The sequence below is a fragment of the Mya arenaria genome, chromosome 9 (genome assembly GCF_026914265.1).
Source record: "Mya arenaria isolate MELC-2E11 chromosome 9, ASM2691426v1".
Taxonomy (NCBI): Eukaryota; Metazoa; Mollusca; class Bivalvia; order Myida; family Myidae; genus Mya; species Mya arenaria.
In genome coordinates, this window is record NC_069130.1 from 12,882,978 (window position 1) to 12,901,551 (window position 18,574).

Sequence of the window (18,574 nt, forward strand, 5' to 3'; positions counted from 1 at the left end):
ACGTGAACTTATACCTGTAGCTACTAGCCGTGTACGTGAACTTATACCTGTAGCTACACGCCCTGTACGTGAACTTATACCTAGCTGTAGCTACAGGACGTGGACGTGAACTTATAACTGCAGCTACACGACGTGTACGTGAACTTATACCTGTATGAATAAGCTACAGGACGTTGACGTGAACTTATACCTGTAGCTACACGAAGTTTGAACTTGAATACGTAGCTAAATCATAACAAGGGATCATATATATGGCATAATACGTGCTTCCGCAAGGTCATATTGGAGAGTATTCGCTCTGTAACATCTATGACTATATCATTATTTATTTATTTATTTTAATACTTCTAAAATTACATGCTTGCTATGAGGCTATTAGCTGAAAAGTCAATTATATTTGGATGCGGTGCAAATTTAGCTATGCGTGGTCGACAGGTTTACCTTTAAATGACAATAAACATTACGCGCTCTAATCGAGTTTTATAAGGTAAGTAACTCCGGTATATATCAGGTATGATACAATTTTGAGTTTTGTCCCCTTACTCAATGTCTTCGATATCGTGATCCGATATAAATAGCCAATTGACCTGTACAAAGTAGGACGTCTTAAGTACATGCTCAGGGGCGTAGCCTGCGTTACGCATTTACGCATGTGCGTAACATCGATTTGAAATATAAACAAATAAATATGGCCAAAAATGGCATCAAAGTCGAAGGCTAAGCTAAAAACTGATATCAGAATGAAAGGAAGATCGGCAAAAGTAAGCGTTGCTTCTCTGTGCTAGATAGCTTACTGAACCTAAATCAATCACTTGATAACTACAAAGTCGGCGGCCTCGAACCTATAGATCTCTCCAAATACACGTCAGAGCTTAACACGGTAGTTCCATTTTCCTTTTCCCCCTGGCTACAGGGATATTCCCTCTCCAACACCCGCCCCCGTTCGTGCGTAACATTCACTATAGCGTGGCTACGCCCCTGATGCTAATTGTGAAATACTTCCTAGTTATTTCATCAACGTTTCGAAGGTAATAAACACAACAAGCACGTTTTTATTAATCATTTCGCACAGTCACGTTCTAATTAATCAGATAAATGGGGATTATTTTAACAAGCAATGGAAAATATATATTGGGAATCCAGTAAAATATTTCTACATCAGTATGATATATACATTAAGCGTCTGTATTATTTCAAATCAACTAGATGCTACTGTAAAGTAGGATTTTAATCATATATTTTCTGGAATAATAATAATAATAATAATAATAATAATAATAATAATAATAATAATAATAATTATATAATAATAATAATAATAATAATAATAATAATAATAATAATAATAATAATAATATAATAATAATAATAATAATAATAATAATAATAATAATAATTATTATTATTATTATTATTATTATTATTATTTAATAATAATAATACAAATAATACAAATAATAATAAGAATAATAATAATAAGAAGAAGAAGAAGAAGTAGTTATAATAAAACGTACCGGTTTCGCCTCATTTCTTATGTAGTTATATTTTGATATTTAGAAAAACAATTGCTCATGTCTAATTTTACAGCTGTTTTCTTTCAGCTCAACGATGCAGTACAAACGGCAGAATTCCAAAATAAACGTTTACGTTACAATGGATGAACAGCATACGCAGGTTGTTCCGTCAGTGGTACCCACCGTTGTTAGCGGATTATTTGATATTTCAGAGTCAGATGAAAACAGTGACTATTCAACGTCAGATAATGTTGGACATTGCAGCACAATTAACGCAACTGACATTAGATCTGATGCAAGTTCTGTGAACAGTGACGGAAAATACTTAAATTCTAATGGTGCATGTGGATATACAAATACAAGTTATAACTCTGACGTCATTTTGTCAGATTCGAACAGTGAGGACGCTGATGACGTCTCGCGACGCCAGCTTCAAGAAAACGGATTGACGCCGTTTATTAAAGAGGAACTGAAATATTCCATTCAGACAAAACGGTTAAAAGAGGGAAAGCAGGAATTGAAAGTGACATTTAGTCCCCCACCGGAAGATGTGGTATGCATTTGTGTCATTCGGAACACCTCAGCAATTTTCCATCGAAAACAACCTCGGATGTATATGACCGCCTTATTATGTCAGAATTCTCTGTATTAAACTACGCTGATGTAGATCGCGTAGTGAGTTCACTACAGCAGTTAAACCGGATGATTTTACTATGGGGAATTTTAATTATTTATGCAATAGTACACTTCACTGACAATCGATTTGAACTTAGTGAACATAAAATACAAGTTAAAACGCTAAATTCTGAAGGCTGTAGGCGGATGTGTATTCATAGTATAACATTCCGTTATAGACGGAAGTACGTTCATAGAACGTTGATGTATTTGTTCGGTAATATGCAAATAATCAAAGCCCGGGCTCCGTGTGGATTGAGAATTTACTGTATATAAAGACCAGTGGACCCCTTTATGGTCAAGTAGGCTTTTCCCTGAATGGATCTGTTGCGTCTTTGACGTCGCACGTTACAATTAACTCAAATTATAACTTGAACTTTTACGAACTACTTCTAATGCTGTACCGGCATACATCAGAGGTTGTTTTCAATGGGAAATAACCGAGGATTTCCGAATAGTATTTCTGTCAAATGGAGCAAAATTAATTAACCACCATTAATTCATTATTTGCGATTCAGATATTGTACATAGTCTATAATTAGACGTTATGTTTTGGAATCATTTTTTCTTTGAGAATTTTGCAATATCAACAATCTTTATAAATAAACCCAAAACACACACATCAACTGTCGACTTACAAACAGATTTGACCTATATTATACAATTCATCTATACATAATTATGACAACAAATACAAAACGAAAAATTCGATATTTCCCATTTTCTAGTCTTAATATGTGAATTCCGTATGTCAGTCGTTTCCGGATTGGTATTTTTTCAATATTTTTACGAGTGTTTCTCGTAGAAACGTGAAAAATCATAAAGTATTTGAAATCAAGTTAAAATGGTTCGACATGTTAAAACATATATTAAAATGTAAAATAAGTTCGTCAGAATTATAAGCAAAATGTAAACCATTTGAACTCCTATCTTTCATAGAGGAAGCGGAAAATTCGATGTTAACTTCTTATACGACAAATAACATTTAATGTCTATCCAATACAAATGCATCCTCTTTAACTAACCCGGATGTTGTTACAGCTTACACCAGAAGAGGAAGAGCGTGTGGTAAAACGGCGCGTGCAGAATAGAATGGCCGCGCGCCGCTTCCGGGACAAACAGAAAGACAGAGCCCACACTTTACAAAAGGTAAATTTGATAAACAATCAATAAATTTTGTTTTTTTTCTAATTAATTATTAATATACATTTTGGTATTACCGGTACTTACAATAAAACATTGACTTTATAAAAGAATGTTCATTTATTTTCGCATTTCATCTGCTTTGACTGTAGCGTTATTGACCTCGAAGTACTGCTTCTTAAAAACCGTAGGGCTAAATTAATGTGTTGGATTTTTATGCGACACATAAAATACCCATTGCATAATAATATACATGAATTTGTATTTGTATTCGCATTATATCTTATGAAATCATTTCCATGTTTTCAGGAGTGTCATAGACTAGAAAGCATTCAGACAGATTTGAGGTACGAACTGTCGCAGGTACGAAAGGAAAGGGACGAATTCCGCCAGGCGCTTGATCAACACATGGCCGTCTGCCCGCTACAGTTTCCCGCGCATTTCTATGCGTCAACTTCGAACTCTTGACAACATGTGAACACTGTCAACTATTTTTAGAAACAGATGTCAACATTTTACCTCGAAGCAGCTGATGACAGCAACACGTCATCACGGTTTTCCCTGAAATTGCATTTATGGCGTTATAAAAAAATCTTATTTTCGATGTCCCGACATACCTACCATAATTTCTTTTGCCAGTCATCTGCTTTTTACCTATTTTTCTCATCTTTTGAGACACGTCGGTATTCAGGAAATTCGTGTAGACAAAATGGCGACGGTTTCAGTCAGTGAGAAAAGGATATTCAAACACACTCTACTTCAAATGAATACTGAACATATATATATTTATATCCCGACGACCTATCTTACCTGTATATTATGGTTGTGAAATAAGTAAACAAACATTTATAAACGTTTCGAAACTGAAATATACAGAATGTCTTATAATGTTGACCTGCCCAGCCTTTTAGTGATTACATGATGAATGAATTAGTCATTAACTTAGTCAAATTTATTTCCAAATTAACATATAAAATCAAATTACTATGTATTGTTAAGAAAAGAAACGGCATGTTGAGAATGTTGAAATATATATTCGCCATATCATTTGTTAGTACACATGTACTAGTATTTAAAATCGGCATCATTTCTACTTTGTTAACGCACAGATATGTTCGCCATATCATTTGAAAGTATTTAAAACTGGCATTATTTCTACTTTGTTAACGCAAAATTATACAAACGCGCTTATTTATGTATTTGTTGTTACACTTTTTCAAAATAAAATAAAAAATACACACCATAAAGTGTTATTTTTTATATAAACGACCAACATTTGCTTACTGATATTTTAAAGCTGCACTCTCACAGATTGAACGTTTTGACAACTTTTTGATTTTTTTTCTTGGAACGAGGCAATTCTTGTGACAATGCATGGAAACCAGTTATATATGACTGCTGGCGAAAAAATAGATCGCAGATTTTTATATTTAAGGTCAAAAATTGATGTTTTGTGCATTTTTTTTTAAACCACCATTAAACATTAGTTTTCGAACGGAAATATGAAAATCTGCTATCTGGTCTTTTGTCAGCAGTCTAATATAACTGGTTTGCTGATATTTACGCGAAACAATTGCTCATTCCAAGACAAAAAATAACAAAAAAGATGCCAAAACGGTCAATCTGTGAGTGTGCAGCTTTAAGTCCTATTTTCACTTTGTTTGGGTGGAATATTTTGCTCATTTATGAGAACAGCTGTATTAAATTCTGCACGAGCGGAGGATTTAATACATGTTGTGTTCTTGTGGGAGTGAGTTGTTTAAATTAATTCATTTTACAACGAATTTGAAACAAGTTATTACAACGTTATATTAATCACTCTTGTGCGAGAGTGTGGTCTTGTTATGTGTGAGAAACCGGAGATCCGGAGGAAATTTGTCTAACAAGGGTGACCACAAACCAAACTCACATGCGCCCATGCTGGCAATCGAACCAGGATTGCTTACGTGAGAAGCGAGTGTGCTAACTACATCACTAACCGGACAACCTAGCTAACCTAGACCTCCATTATTACATGTTACCTGTAGCTGCACGCCGTGTACGTGAACTTATACCTGTAGCTACACGCCGTGTCACTGACGTGAAATTATACCTGTAGCCACACGCCGTGAACGTGAAATTATACCTGTAGCTACACGCCGTGTACGTGAACTTATACCTGTAGCTACACGCCGTGTCACTGACGTGAAATTATACCTGCCACACGCCGTGAACGTGAACTTATACCTGTAGTTACACGCCTTGTCACTGACGTGAAATTATACCTGTAGCTACACGCCGTGTAACTGACGTGAAATTATGCCTGTAGCTACACGCCGTGTCACTGACGTGAAATTATGCCTGTAGCTACACGCCGTGTCACTGACGTGAAATTATACCTGTAGCTACACGCCGTGTCACTGACGTGAAATTATGCCTGTAGCTACACGCCTTGTCACTGACGTGAAATTATACCTGTAGCTACACGCCTTGTCACTGACATGAAATTATACCTGTAGCTACACGCCTTGTCACTGACGTGAAAATATACCTGTAGCTACACGCCGTGTCACTGACGTGAACTTATACCTGTAGCTACACGCCGTGTACATGAACTTATACCTGTAGCTTCACGCCGTGTACGTGAAATAATACCTGTAGCTACACGACGTGTACTTGAAATAATACCCGTGAAGGTACATGACGTGTACGTGAACTTATACCTGTAGCTACACGTCTTGTACGTTAACTTATGCCTTTAGGTGCACGCCATGTACGTGAACTTATACTAATAGTTTCACTACGTATACGTGAATTTATACCTGTAGGTACACGACATATACGTGTACTTATACCAGTAGTAACACGCCGAGTCATGACGTGAACTTATACCTGTAGGTACACCACATACACGTGAACTTATACGTATGTAGCTACAGGAACTTGAATGTGAAGCTAAAACATAAAAAGGCATCAAGAGGAGTACAGTACATGACATAAATCGTGCCTGCGCAAGCTCATAACGAAAACTATTGGCCCTTATCGCCCATGTTTGATTCAGACGCTACTATTTCATATTCAAGGTTAGTAACTCCGGTATGTATCAGGTATGATACAATTTTGATTTTGTCCCCTAGGCCATTGAACATCGTGATCTGATATAAATGGCACCTGTAAAAAGTAGGACGTTTCAAGTAATTGTGAAATAGGTCCTCGTTATTTCATCAACGTTAATACAAAGGTATTAAACAGGCTTAGAAGCATGTTCAAATTAATCACATAATTAAGTTAATCTCATAGTCACGTTCTCATTAATCAAATGAATGGGGATCATTTTACCAAGCATATGATGAAATATAAATTGGGAACCCAGTAAAATAGTTTTACATCAGTCATATATATATATATATATGACTGATGTAAAACTATTTTATATATATGAGTGTGCTTTTCTAAACAACTAGATGCTACTGTTAAGTAGGATTTCTCATATAGGTTCTGAAATATTCTATAATAATAATAATAATAATAATAATAATAATAATATTAATAATTTTTATTATAATAAAACGTTCCGGTTGCCACTCATTTCTGTTATGTTATGAAGAACGACTGCATGTGTTCTAACTATTTATTATTGATACATATGATATTGGTGAGCATGGTACAGCTCTGACTGCTAGAGATAAACTGACCGCCTGTGTTGGCTGGCTGGCCTTATCATACAAGGTGAACTATAAATAGCGGGAGGAATTAATTCATTGCCGTATAATGTTACATCTCCCTTCTTTACAAACAAAAGATATTATCAATAAATATAAATGTGATTTGATATCAAATTATTTATATTTATTTATAGAGGAAAAGGAGAAGGAGTTATTCAATGTTAGGGTTATAATAGCAGGATTTGAATTTCATCGGAAATTTATTAAAGGTTGTCAGACTAATTTAAACATTAAACAACTAATTTAGATAAGTGATTCAATCAGTTTACAAGCGAAATGAACATCACATGGATTCAATTACTTTTGGTTTTACGGCCCTTCCTGACCTGGTCACGTACAGATTGTGATTGATACATGGAGAGGAAGTACTGCCAATTAGAGGGCTTTCCGAATCTTTGATGTCAGACTGGGTAGGTGTTTGACCTAAAGGCATTTCCTGTATTTCTGGCTCTGCAAATTGACCATGGCAGGGCTCATTGGTCTTTAATAGATCCCGCCTATTTCGTGTGTACATAGACCCATCTGGGCACTGAACAGTGTATGATCTTTCATTAAACTTGTCAACTACAGTGGCTGGTCTCCAAGTTTTATTTAATTGTTGTATCATTGTATTTTCTCCATATGTTAAGGGCTCTAGTGACCTTGCTTGTCTGTCATAATATTTCTTCCCCTTCTGTTTGCTACCTTGAATACCCTGCCTGACTAAATTAGGAGATATCACCTTGGGCATCAGATTTTCCTTAGATGTTGGGAGGATAGAGCGCAATTGTCTGCCCATGTTTAACTGCGCAGGGGAATACCCTGACTCAAGAGGGGTGGTCCGGTATTCTAATATGCCAATAAAAGGATCACGCCCAGCGTCCTTAGCCTTTGTAAGGAGTTTCTTACAAACTGACACATATTTCTCAGCTAGACCGTTTGATTGACTGTGATAGGGACTAATTGTCTGGTGATTGAAATCCCATTCTTTTGCAAAATCAGCGAACTCCTGAGAGATATAACAGGGACCACCATCAGATATAACCTTCTCACTAATTCCCCATCTGGCCATTATGCCTTTCATTCTGTTTATGACCGTGGTGCTTTTCATATTGGGCAATTCCTTGACCTCAAAATACCTGCTATAGTAATCCACTATCAGAAGATAGTTCCTGTTTTCCCAGGTGAATAGATCAGTGCCTATAATTTGCCATGGATAATCAGGAATCTCAAGGGGAATTAATGGCTCTTTTGGGTTTGAGTTTCTGTGTTTTATACATGTGTTGCATTTTAACACGAGATTGGTAATATCAGCCGATATTCCTGGCCAAAACATAACATCCCGGGCCCTTCTGAGACATTTCTCAACTCCCATGTGACCTGTGTGAATGAGTTCAAGCATCTGAGACTGCATTGATTTGGGGATGATTATTTTATTTCCTTTCATGACTAACCCATCAATAGAAGTTAACTCATCACGGAAATTCCAGAAGGGCAGGGCAATATCTGGGACGGACACATTTTTCTAGAGGTTGGCCAACCTTGAAGTATAGTCTGTTTCAACAATACTAAAGTCTCATCTTGACTTGTTTTGTCCTTCAATTCATTCAATTTTCTGTCAGATACAGGTAAATGAGACATAACCATATGTACCTGCATGTCCATGCCTTGTGACAATTCAGGGAACGTTTCATTTAGAAAGTTCCTGCTCAGTGTGTCTGCAACTGGTACTTGTTTGGATGGATAATGTTTGATGTCAAGATCATATTTCTGTAGCTGTAGTAGCATACGCTGCAATCGTGCAGGAGCTGTGTTTATTGATTTTTTGAAAATAGAAACTAACGGCAAATGATCAGTTTGCACGTTGACTTTGTGACCATAAACAAAATGGTGGACCCGCTTGCAGCCGAACAAAATAGCAAACATATCCTTCTCAATTTGTGCGTAATTGACCTCAGTTTGTGTGAGTGATTTTGATGCATATGCAAGTGGCTTCCCGTCTTGCATTATTGTTGCTCCGAGACCAAACTTGGAGGCATCAACTTGAAATGTTAATGGCTTGCTTTTGTCATAAAAGGATAAAACCTGATTCGGGTCTGTGATGATTTGTTTCATTTTGTCAAATGCATCACTTTGTGCAGTTTCCCAACAGAATTTAACTTCTTTAGACAGTAATTGTCTCAGAGGGGCTATTACATCTGCCAAGTTTGGGGCAAATCTAGACAGATAGTTTATCATACCTAATATGGTTTCAAGTTCTGATTTATTTTTGGGTGGCTTCATTTTCTGTATAGCCTCTGTCTTTGAGGTTGATTATTTCAAACCATCTGATGTGAGATGTGATGTGAGGTGACCAAAGTAGTCTACTTCTGATACCCCGACCTCGAGTTTGGTTTCGTTAAAACGAATTCCTTCATCATGAGACCTCTTTAGGACTGCTCTAAGATTGGAGTCATGTTCTTCTCTAGATGACCCATACACTAGTATGTCATCCACGATGACAGCTACGCCACTTAGACCTTCAAGACAAGCATCAATCTTTTGCACAAAAAGATCACCGCTTGACTTCAGACCAAAGGGAACTCGGACATATCGGTACCTTCCATATAAGGTGTTAAAACATGTAAGGAACGATGACTCTCTCTCAAGTTTCAATGCCCAATAACCACTCCTAGCATCAAGCTTTGTGAAGTACTTTGCGCCTGAAAGCTGAGGCAATATATCATCCAGAGTTCTTAAAGGGTAATGTGGACGTTGAATGGCCTTATTCAAGTCACGCGGATCCAGACATATACGAATTTTGCCATTGGCTTTTTCGGCAACGACCATTGAACTAACCCAGTCAGTGGGTTCATTGACCTTTTCGATGACACCTAATGACTCCATGCGGAGTAACTCATCCTTGACTTTTTCTTGTAATGCTATAGGGACCTTTCTTGAGGGATGCACCACAGGCTGGACAGTGGGATCAATGTGAATCTTACATTCACCGGCTAGCAGACCAATGCCATCAAACACTTCCTTGTATTTCTTTAATACAATGTCCTTAGTGAGGGGGTTGTCCTGGGAATCTGACATAACTGTGTATGTGAGATTTATGAGTTCAAAGTCAAGGGATGATTGGAGACTTAGCAAAGGACTTCAATGTGTGTCAACTACATGAAAGTGTCAATCACTAAATCCTTGAAATCATGAGTACAAGAATTGTCATTGTCAATAACTTCATTTACACTTCTACACACTGATGCAAAATGGTTCCATTTTTGACATTTGTGACATTGTTTTCCCTTTGCGGGACACTGGTGTTATTGTTGGTGTTTCCGCCCACAATTTTGGCAAGTCCGGGTAACGTCTTCTCCCAAAGTGACGCGCTGTTGTCTTCTCTGCTCCCACTGGCCTGAGGAATTGTGACCAGGCTGGCCTGAGGTGTTATGACCAGTAACCCTTTTTGAACGAACCACATTAACGGCTGCTCCTTGCGATGGTGCCTGCATTTCGCGCAGTTGTGCTTGAGCATATTCAAAGCTTAGACATATTTGAATAGCCTAGCTCAAGGTCAAATTTTCTCCCATATTAATGAGTTTTTCTCGGATTTTTTGTGATACTACTCCAAACACAATCCTTTCCCTGATCATGTCTTCACTGTCCTTATAATTGCAATCCTTCACCATTACTCTCAATTTGGTCAAGAATTCTTCGAAAGAAAGTTCTCCCTGTGTCATATTGTTGAAACGATACCGTGCAAAAACGGGGTTGATCGTCGGCTGTAGGTGTTTTGTAATCGCTTCACAAATTGCTGACAAATGTTCTCTGTCGGACGCTGACAGTTCTAGTGTTTTGTACATGTCCCGACCCTTTTCACCCATCCAAAGTTGCAAATAGGTGATGTGTACATCCTCATCCTTCCCTTTAAGTGGACCCTTAAATATAAGCTCACAGTGCTCTGTGAACTTCTTCTAAGCTTCCGGAAGATTTGAGCTATTCCAATCCATGCACGGTGTTGGAACACCACTTAAAGTCATTCTCACAGTGAACAGTTTATTAAATGCTTAATCTATTAATTAACGATCCAATAATCCACATTTAATACTATATGAGCGATGAGTTCTTTTCTGACACCATGTTATGTTATGAAGAACGACTTCATGTGTTCTAACTATTTATTATTGATACATATGATATTGGTGAGCATGGTACAGCTCTGACCGCCTGTGTTGGCTGGCTGGCCTTATCTTACAAGGTGAACTATAAATAGCGGGAGGAATTAATTCATTGCCGTATAATGTTACAATTTCTTACAGTTATATTTTGATATTTAGAAAAACAATTGCTTATGTCTAATTTTACAGCTTTTCTTTCAGCTCAACGATGCAGTACAAACAGCAGATTTCCAAAATAAACGTTTACGTTACAATGGAAGAACAGCAAACGCAGGTTGTTCCGTCAGTGGTACCCACCGTTGTTAGTGGATTATTTGATAATTCGGAGTCAGATGAAAATACTGATTATTCAACGTCAGATAATGTTGGACATAGCAGCACAATAAACGCAATTGACATCAGATCTGACGAAAGTTCTGTGAAAAGTGACGGAAAATACTTCAATTATAATGGTGCATGTGGATATACAAATACAAGTTATACTTCTGACGTCATTTTGTCAGATTCGAACAGTGAGGACGTTGATGACGTCTCGCGACGCCAGCTTCAAGAAAACGAATTGACGAGGTTTATAAAAGAGGAACTGAAATATTCCATTCAGACAAAACGGCTAAAGGAAGGAAAGCAGGAATTGAAAGTGGAATTTAGCCCTCCACCGGAAGATGTGGTATGCATTTGTGTCTTTCGGAACACCTCAGCAATTTTCCATCGAAAACAACCTCGGATGTATATGGCCGCTTTATAATGTCAGAATTCTTTACATTTAACTATATACGCTGGAGTTGTTCGCGTAGTTATTTCACGGTTGAAGTTAATCCGAAGGACTTTACTATGGGGAATTTTAATTATGTAGGCAATTATACACTTCACTGACAATCAATCTAAACTTAGTAAAACAAAATGCACGTTAAAACAGGTTACTCTTAATTTAAACTATTATTTAAAAATATACTACTTATAATGCTACATATACCGGTATACATCCGAGGTTGTTTTCAATGGGAAATAGCAGAGGAGTTCCGAGTGGTATTTCTGTCAAATTGAGCAAAATTAATTGACCACCATGAGTTCATTTTTTTGCGATTCAGATATTGTACATAGTCTCTAATCTATTTTTTCTTTGAGAATTTTGCAATATCAACAATCTTTATTTAAAAAAACCCAAAACGCACCACATCAACTGTCGACTTACGAACAGTTTTGACCTATATTGTACAATTCATCTATACATAATTATGACAACAAATACAAAACGAAAAATTCGATTTTTCCCATTTTCTAGTCTTAATATGTGAATTCCGTATGTCAGTCGTTTCCGGATTGGTATTTTTTTCAATATTTTAACAAGGGTTCCGCGTAGAAACGTGGAAAATCATAAAGTATTTGAAATCAAGTTGAAATGCTTCGACTTCTTTAAACAAACATTAAAATGTAAAATAAGTTCTTCAGATTTATAAGCAAAATGTAAACAATTTGAACTACTATCTTTCATAGAGTAAGCGGAAATTTCGATGTAAACTTGTAATAGGATTAAAAAAGTTTAATTTATACCCAATACAAATGCATTCTCTTTAACTAACCCGGATGTTGTTACAGCTTACACCGGAAGAGGAAGAGCGTGTGGTAAAACGGCGCGTGCAGAATAGAATGGCCGCACGCCGCTTCAGGGACAAACAGAAAGACAGAGCCCACACTTTGCAGAAGGTAAATTTGATAAACAATAAATTATTAATTTTTTTTCTAATTATTTATAAACATACATTTTGGTATTACCGGTACTTACAATAAAATATTGACTTTATAAAAGAATGTTAATTTATTTTCGCATTACATCTGCTTTGACTGTAGCGTATTGACCTGGAAGTACTGCTACTTCAAAACCGTAGGGCTAAAAGTGTTTGCTTTTTAAGCGGTAGAAAAGCCTTAACATTAAACATATTTTAAATAGCAACATAAATCAACATGTCAATGAGCTGGTTTGGAACAAGAACCTTTTCATGCCTAGTTTTCGATATTATCGGAATGCTTCCAGGAAAATAGGACTGGGGTTTGTATTTGTTGAAAATCACGTTGAAGCGTTCATTCAGGGAAAACCCTTATCAATCCTTAATTTAAATAGTGCTCAAATATCAAAGGTTTGTCGTCAGTGTGTGTGTATACCACGCGATAAACGTCATAGATGCTACGTCGGAAGGCAAAAATTTGCTTAAAATGAAGACTTGAATCTAAGATAACTTTTCATTTACGACACCATTTTAAATGAAACAAAGGGCAGTCTATGCCGCTTAAAGAGGCCCGCATTTGTTTTATTTCCGAAATTTGATGAGGTCATTAGTTTCATCAAACACTTCGACAAACCTGTTTCCAAAATAATGTTTTGACAGTGCTTTGTCAGACAGCCGTATTGTGAAAAGGTTTGTCGAAGTGTTTTAAGAAACTAAACTCGCAATCAAACTCTGGTAAAAGACCGAAGGCGAGGCCACGTAAGCGGCGTAGACTGCGCTATGTTTCATTTAAAATGGTGAAGAAATAGTAAAGTTTTCATTGTTTAAAGTAGTTTTCCAAATCAAATTATTGCCTTCCGACGTAGCATTTATGACACAATTTATCACGTGGTATACACACACTGGTCGTGTCGATAAAGTTTCTATTGTCTGCTTATCACGACAAGGCATGCTAATGGGAGTAACTTTATGATTATTCATTCTGTTGCTTGTTAATTGTGTCCAAAATCAGTTTATAGTTTACGTTATAGCGTCCGAAAAATGGAACGATTAAAAAAAAGATTAAAAATAGATATGTATGTATTTGTTTTATCAAAATACATGTTAACATGTAATCACAAACATACAGTAGTTTGTATGTCCATGAAGTAATTGATACTAATTATAACAATGTACACATAAAATACCCATTGCATAATAATACACATTAATTTGTATTCGCCTTATATCTTAATTTGTTTGCAGGAGTGTCATCGGCAAGAAAGCATTCAGACGATGTTGAGGTACGAACTGGCGCAGGTTCGAAAGGAAAGAGACGAATTCCGCCAGGCGCTTGATCAACACATGGCCGTCTGCCCGCTACAGTTTCCCGCGCGTTTCTATGCTTCATCTTCGAACTCTTGACAACATGTGAACACTGTCAACTATTTTTAGAAACAGATGTCAACATTTTACCTCGAAGCAGCTAATGACAGCAACACGTCATCACGGTTTTCCCTGAAATTGCATTTATGGCGTTACAAAAAATTCTTGTTTTCGATGTCCCGACATACCGACCATAATTTCTTTTGCTAGTCACCTGTGTTTTACCTTTTTTCTCCTCTATTGAGACACTAGTATTCAGGAAAGACGCGTAGACAAAATGGCGACGGTTTTCAGTGAGAAAAGGATATTCAGACACACTCTACTTCAAATGAATAAAACAAAAATAGTTAAGGAAAGAAACGGCATGGTGAGAATGTTGAAATATATATTCGCCATATCATTTGATAATATTTAAAATCGGCATTATTTCTTCTTTGTAAATGCACAGATAGATTCGCCATATCATTTGTTAATATTTAAAATCGGCATTATTTCTACTTTGTTAATGCACAGATATTTTCGCCATATCATTTGTTAATATTTAAAATCGGCATTATTTCTACTTTGTTAATGCAAAGATATATTCGCCATATCATTTGTTAATATTTAAAATCGGCATTATTTCTACATTGATAATGCACAGATATATTCGCCATATCATTTGTTAATATTTAAAATCGGCATTATTTCTACTTTGTTAACGCACAGATGTATTCGCCATATCATTTGTTAATATTTAAAATCGGCATTATTTCTACTTTGATAATGCACAGATATATTCGCCATATCATTTGTTAATATTTAAATCGGCATTATTTCTACTTTGTTAATGCACAGATATATTCGCCATATCATTTGTTAATATTTAAAATCGGCATTATTTCTACTTTGTTAACGCACATATATATACATGCGCGCTTATTAATTTATTGTTGCTCTTTTTCAAAATAAAAGTGTTATTTTTTATATAAACGATCAACATTTGCTATCTGATATTTTAAGTCCTATTTCCACTTTGTTTGGGTGGAATATTTTGCTCATTTATGAGTACAGCTGAATTAAATGCTGCACGAGCGGAGGATTTAATACATGTTGTGTTCTTGTGGGAGTGAGTTGTTTAAATTTACTTATTTTACAACGAATTTGAAACAAGTTATTACAACGTTATATTAATCACTCTTGTGCGAGAGTGTGGTCTTGTGCTGTGTGGGAAACCGGAGTAACGGAGGAAACCCATTTGTCTAACTAAGGTGACCACAAACCAAACTCACATGCGCCCATGCTGGCAATCGAACAAGGATTGCTAACGTGAGAAGCGAGTGTGCTAACTACATCACTAACCGGACAACCTAGCTAACCTAGACCTCCATTGTAGTGCCAATTTGTTGAAAATAGATGTAAACCATGAGTAATAATGTTTTGTTGTTTTACCTATTAAGCGGTTTTATATACGTGTACAAAATAAAAAAAAAAATGTACATTTCCATGCGAAGTGATCAGTTAAACGCGTGCCGTGCTTAAAAACAACCGACTAAAAAGCTTGTATCAAAAATGTCTAACTAGACAAATAATCTATATGTTTGATTGTTTTTAAATTGACTAAAATGCGTCATCCGCCTCTTTCTCGGGGATTAACCTCAATATCAAACCTATTTGAATAACTTCAGTAATAATCTTAGTTATATGAAATAATGAACAATGTCACAACGACGGATCTATGTAGTCGGCCATGTTTTCGTTTCAAGTTACCCGCTTACGAATGAAATAGTTTCATCAATTAAGTAGTACGGGATGCAACTATTGATGGAACACATATATAGAAGAAATCGACTTATTTCCCTTTGATACACTTCCCCATCGACAGCTACGGGCCTGCATATATTTGATACATTATTTTGTTTTTATAATTATTGTCATTTGTTTGTCTTATCGGAAAATCAGATATGTAATATCCGTTCAAATACGTTTAATACGTCAAAAATACGTTTGTTGGAACCACAGACGTGGTTTATAGGTCCGTGTTGGAATCTAGTTGTCGCTTGTAAATTGTCTATGTATTAATAATTATTACATAACAGCTATAAATAACTTATTTCACAATCATCCGCTGGGTACATTTAAATTCTATTTAAATAGATTGTGAAATAAGTTCGCTTCATTTCATCAACGTTAATGGTACGTAGCGTTTTACAAATGTAAAGATGGTTAAATAATTCACTAAATTATCAAAAAATACAAATTACTGACACATAACACGCTGGGGTTACTAATTCAATAAATACTGGATATCCCATGTTTATAAACCGATACACATGATTAATTAGAACGAGATACAGATGTCTGTTATGTTATAACGAGAACACACAAATATATGTACACATATGATTTTATTTTATAATTATAATAATAATAATAATAATAATTTATAAAAATAGCAAATGAAATAGATAGGTGTACGTCTTATTTTTGAAAAATCTACATTTTCAAAGAAGGCGCATTTCGTTTGAACGAATTTCTGATTTTTCCAGGTCAACAATGCAATATAAACGGCAGAATTCAAAAATAAACGTTTACGTTACTATGGAGGACAATAAACACGCGCAAGTTGTTCCGTCAGTGGTACCAACCGTTGTTAGCTGCTTATTTGACAATTATGATGGATTTATTGACTATTCAACGAAAGTGAATGTTGGACATTGTAGCACAATAAACGCAAGTGACATTAGATCTGATGTAAGGTCTGTGAAAAGTGTCGGGAAATACTCACATTTAGATTCTATTGGCGCATATGGATATACAAATTCAAGTTTTTCCTCTGACATCATTGTGTCAGATTCCGACAGTGATGACGTAAATGACGTCTCGCGACGCCAGCTTCTAGAAAACGGGTTGACGCCGTTTATAAAAGAGGAACTGAAATATTCTGATAGTAACTTAATAATAACATTACATTCTCTTTGAATTAGATTCGTATCGAATGTCAGTTTTTGTACCTCTCATTTTGTACTTAAAAATCACTGCACGATCTATTGATAAGAAAACAATTATATAATATACATATATATATATATATATATATATATATATATATATATATATATATATATATATATATATATATATATATATATATATATATATATATATATATATATATATAATTGTTTAATTAAATGTGGTATGTCTATTTTCGGAGTAAGAGTGCATCTTTAATGTTACACTTAGATTATAACATTATTTTTTAGCCAATGATATTGCCTATCATTATCGTACTCGAGAGCGATGATGCTATGCATACATCATAGATTTTTCATTGTCTTACTTCTGATGAATGGGAATGATTGTCTATCGGCCTCCCAATAAGTTTCACGCAAAATTGATAAGACATGTAAAATGTGCACGTGTACTATCACAATACAACCGTTTTGACAACTTATGGTTGATCTGGAAAAACCTGTACAATATTTTTTGCCCTGGAATGAGATAGTTTTGCTTTTGCTTTAATGTCTGGAAAGCAGTGATGCAAAATTGCTGACAAAAGATTAGATTGCAGTTTTTTCATATTATTGTTCGAAAAATGATATTTTATGGCTTATGGCTTAAAGCATTACTAACGCTTTATGAAAAGTACGTTTTCAGCAGTTTTCCAAACAATTGAGAAGTGTTCTAATGTGGGTTATACTATATGACTGAATTGAAGACATTCATACCAAAATCCGCTGATTCTGAGAATAAATCTAAAAAAAAAAGTCAAAACTGTTAATCTGTGAGAGTGCTGCTTTAATTAACAGACAAAATAACAATTGACTTTAAAAACGGTACCAAATATATTATTTAGGCCCCATCAATAAGTCATAAACCTTGTCACAAATGGGACCGAACAAAATAATTCCAACGTCAATTTTTTTGAAACATATAATATCACAACTTTATGTCATTTTGTATGTATATTTACTGAAAATATATTGTGCCATAAGTTTACATCAGAATGTTGGGACACTGGAAACAATTTGCTGTGTAACGCTCGAATGCAAAATCAAGGACAGTCATGAAAACGTGTTTCTGTTATCAGCTGCTTTGAGGTAAACTGTTGAAATCACGATAGTTTAGTCTGTTTCTAAAAATAGTTGACGTCATAATTTGGTTCTCCGCCTGCTGAACACACGTTTTAATCTAAGTCAGTTGGAATATAATACAAGAAAGGCGCGCTCGCTTCGCTAGCTCAACATTTCATAAGATCATCATAAGATATTGCACAATATATTCTAACTATTACTTAAACACCAAGCGCATGTATTATTTTAAGTCTT

The 18,574-nt window shown here is 35.5% G+C and overlaps 3 protein-coding genes across 3 annotated transcripts; 2 read left to right on the plus strand and 1 right to left on the minus strand.

Annotated features, from left to right (window-relative positions):
- Positions 1-1,186: 1,186 nt before the first annotated feature.
- Positions 1,187-4,562, plus strand: LOC128245465 (transcription factor kayak-like). The gene is made up of 4 exons (XM_052963638.1): positions 1,187-1,219; positions 1,602-2,067; positions 3,231-3,338; positions 3,642-4,562. The coding sequence occupies exons 2-4, from the start codon at positions 1,609-1,611 to the stop codon at positions 3,798-3,800; spliced, it is 726 nt and encodes a 241-aa protein (XP_052819598.1). The 5' UTR covers positions 1,187-1,219; positions 1,602-1,608; the 3' UTR covers positions 3,801-4,562.
- Positions 4,563-7,319: 2,757 nt separating this feature from the next.
- Positions 7,320-10,093, minus strand: LOC128245743 (uncharacterized protein K02A2.6-like). The gene is made up of 3 exons (XM_052963970.1): positions 9,340-10,093; positions 8,669-8,823; positions 7,320-8,423 (listed from the first exon to the last, which is right to left on the minus strand). The coding sequence occupies exons 1-3, from the start codon at positions 10,091-10,093 to the stop codon at positions 7,320-7,322; spliced, it is 2,013 nt and encodes a 670-aa protein (XP_052819930.1).
- Positions 10,094-11,428: 1,335 nt separating this feature from the next.
- Positions 11,429-14,303, plus strand: LOC128245744 (activating transcription factor 3-like). Its single transcript, XM_052963972.1, has 3 exons — positions 11,429-11,842; positions 12,772-12,879; positions 14,145-14,303. Exons 1-3 carry the CDS (start codon positions 11,429-11,431, stop codon positions 14,301-14,303), a joined length of 681 nt encoding a protein of 226 aa, XP_052819932.1.
- Positions 14,304-18,574: the final 4,271 nt, after the last annotated feature.

Coding starts and splice junctions, on each gene's coding strand:
- LOC128245465 (XM_052963638.1), top strand. CDS start 1,609: ATGCAGTACAAACGGCAGAATTCCAAAATAAACGTTTACGTTACAATG. Junction 2,068..3,230: donor GTCCCCCACCGGAAGATGTG/GTATGCATTTGT, acceptor ATGTTGTTACAG/CTTACACCAGAAGAGGAAGA. Junction 3,339..3,641: donor GAGCCCACACTTTACAAAAG/GTAAATTTGATA, acceptor CCATGTTTTCAG/GAGTGTCATAGACTAGAAAG.
- LOC128245743 (XM_052963970.1), bottom strand. CDS start 10,093: ATGTCAGATTCCCAGGACAACCCCCTCACTAAGGACATTGTATTAAAG. Junction 8,824..9,339: donor ATCACATCTCACATCAGATG/GTTTGAAATAAT, acceptor CAATAAACACAG/CTCCTGCACGATTGCAGCGT. Junction 8,424..8,668: donor CACAAGGCATGGACATGCAG/GTACATATGGTT, acceptor AAATCAATGCAG/TCTCAGATGCTTGAACTCAT.
- LOC128245744 (XM_052963972.1), top strand. CDS start 11,429: ATGGAAGAACAGCAAACGCAGGTTGTTCCGTCAGTGGTACCCACCGTT. Junction 11,843..12,771: donor GCCCTCCACCGGAAGATGTG/GTATGCATTTGT, acceptor ATGTTGTTACAG/CTTACACCGGAAGAGGAAGA. Junction 12,880..14,144: donor GAGCCCACACTTTGCAGAAG/GTAAATTTGATA, acceptor ATTTGTTTGCAG/GAGTGTCATCGGCAAGAAAG.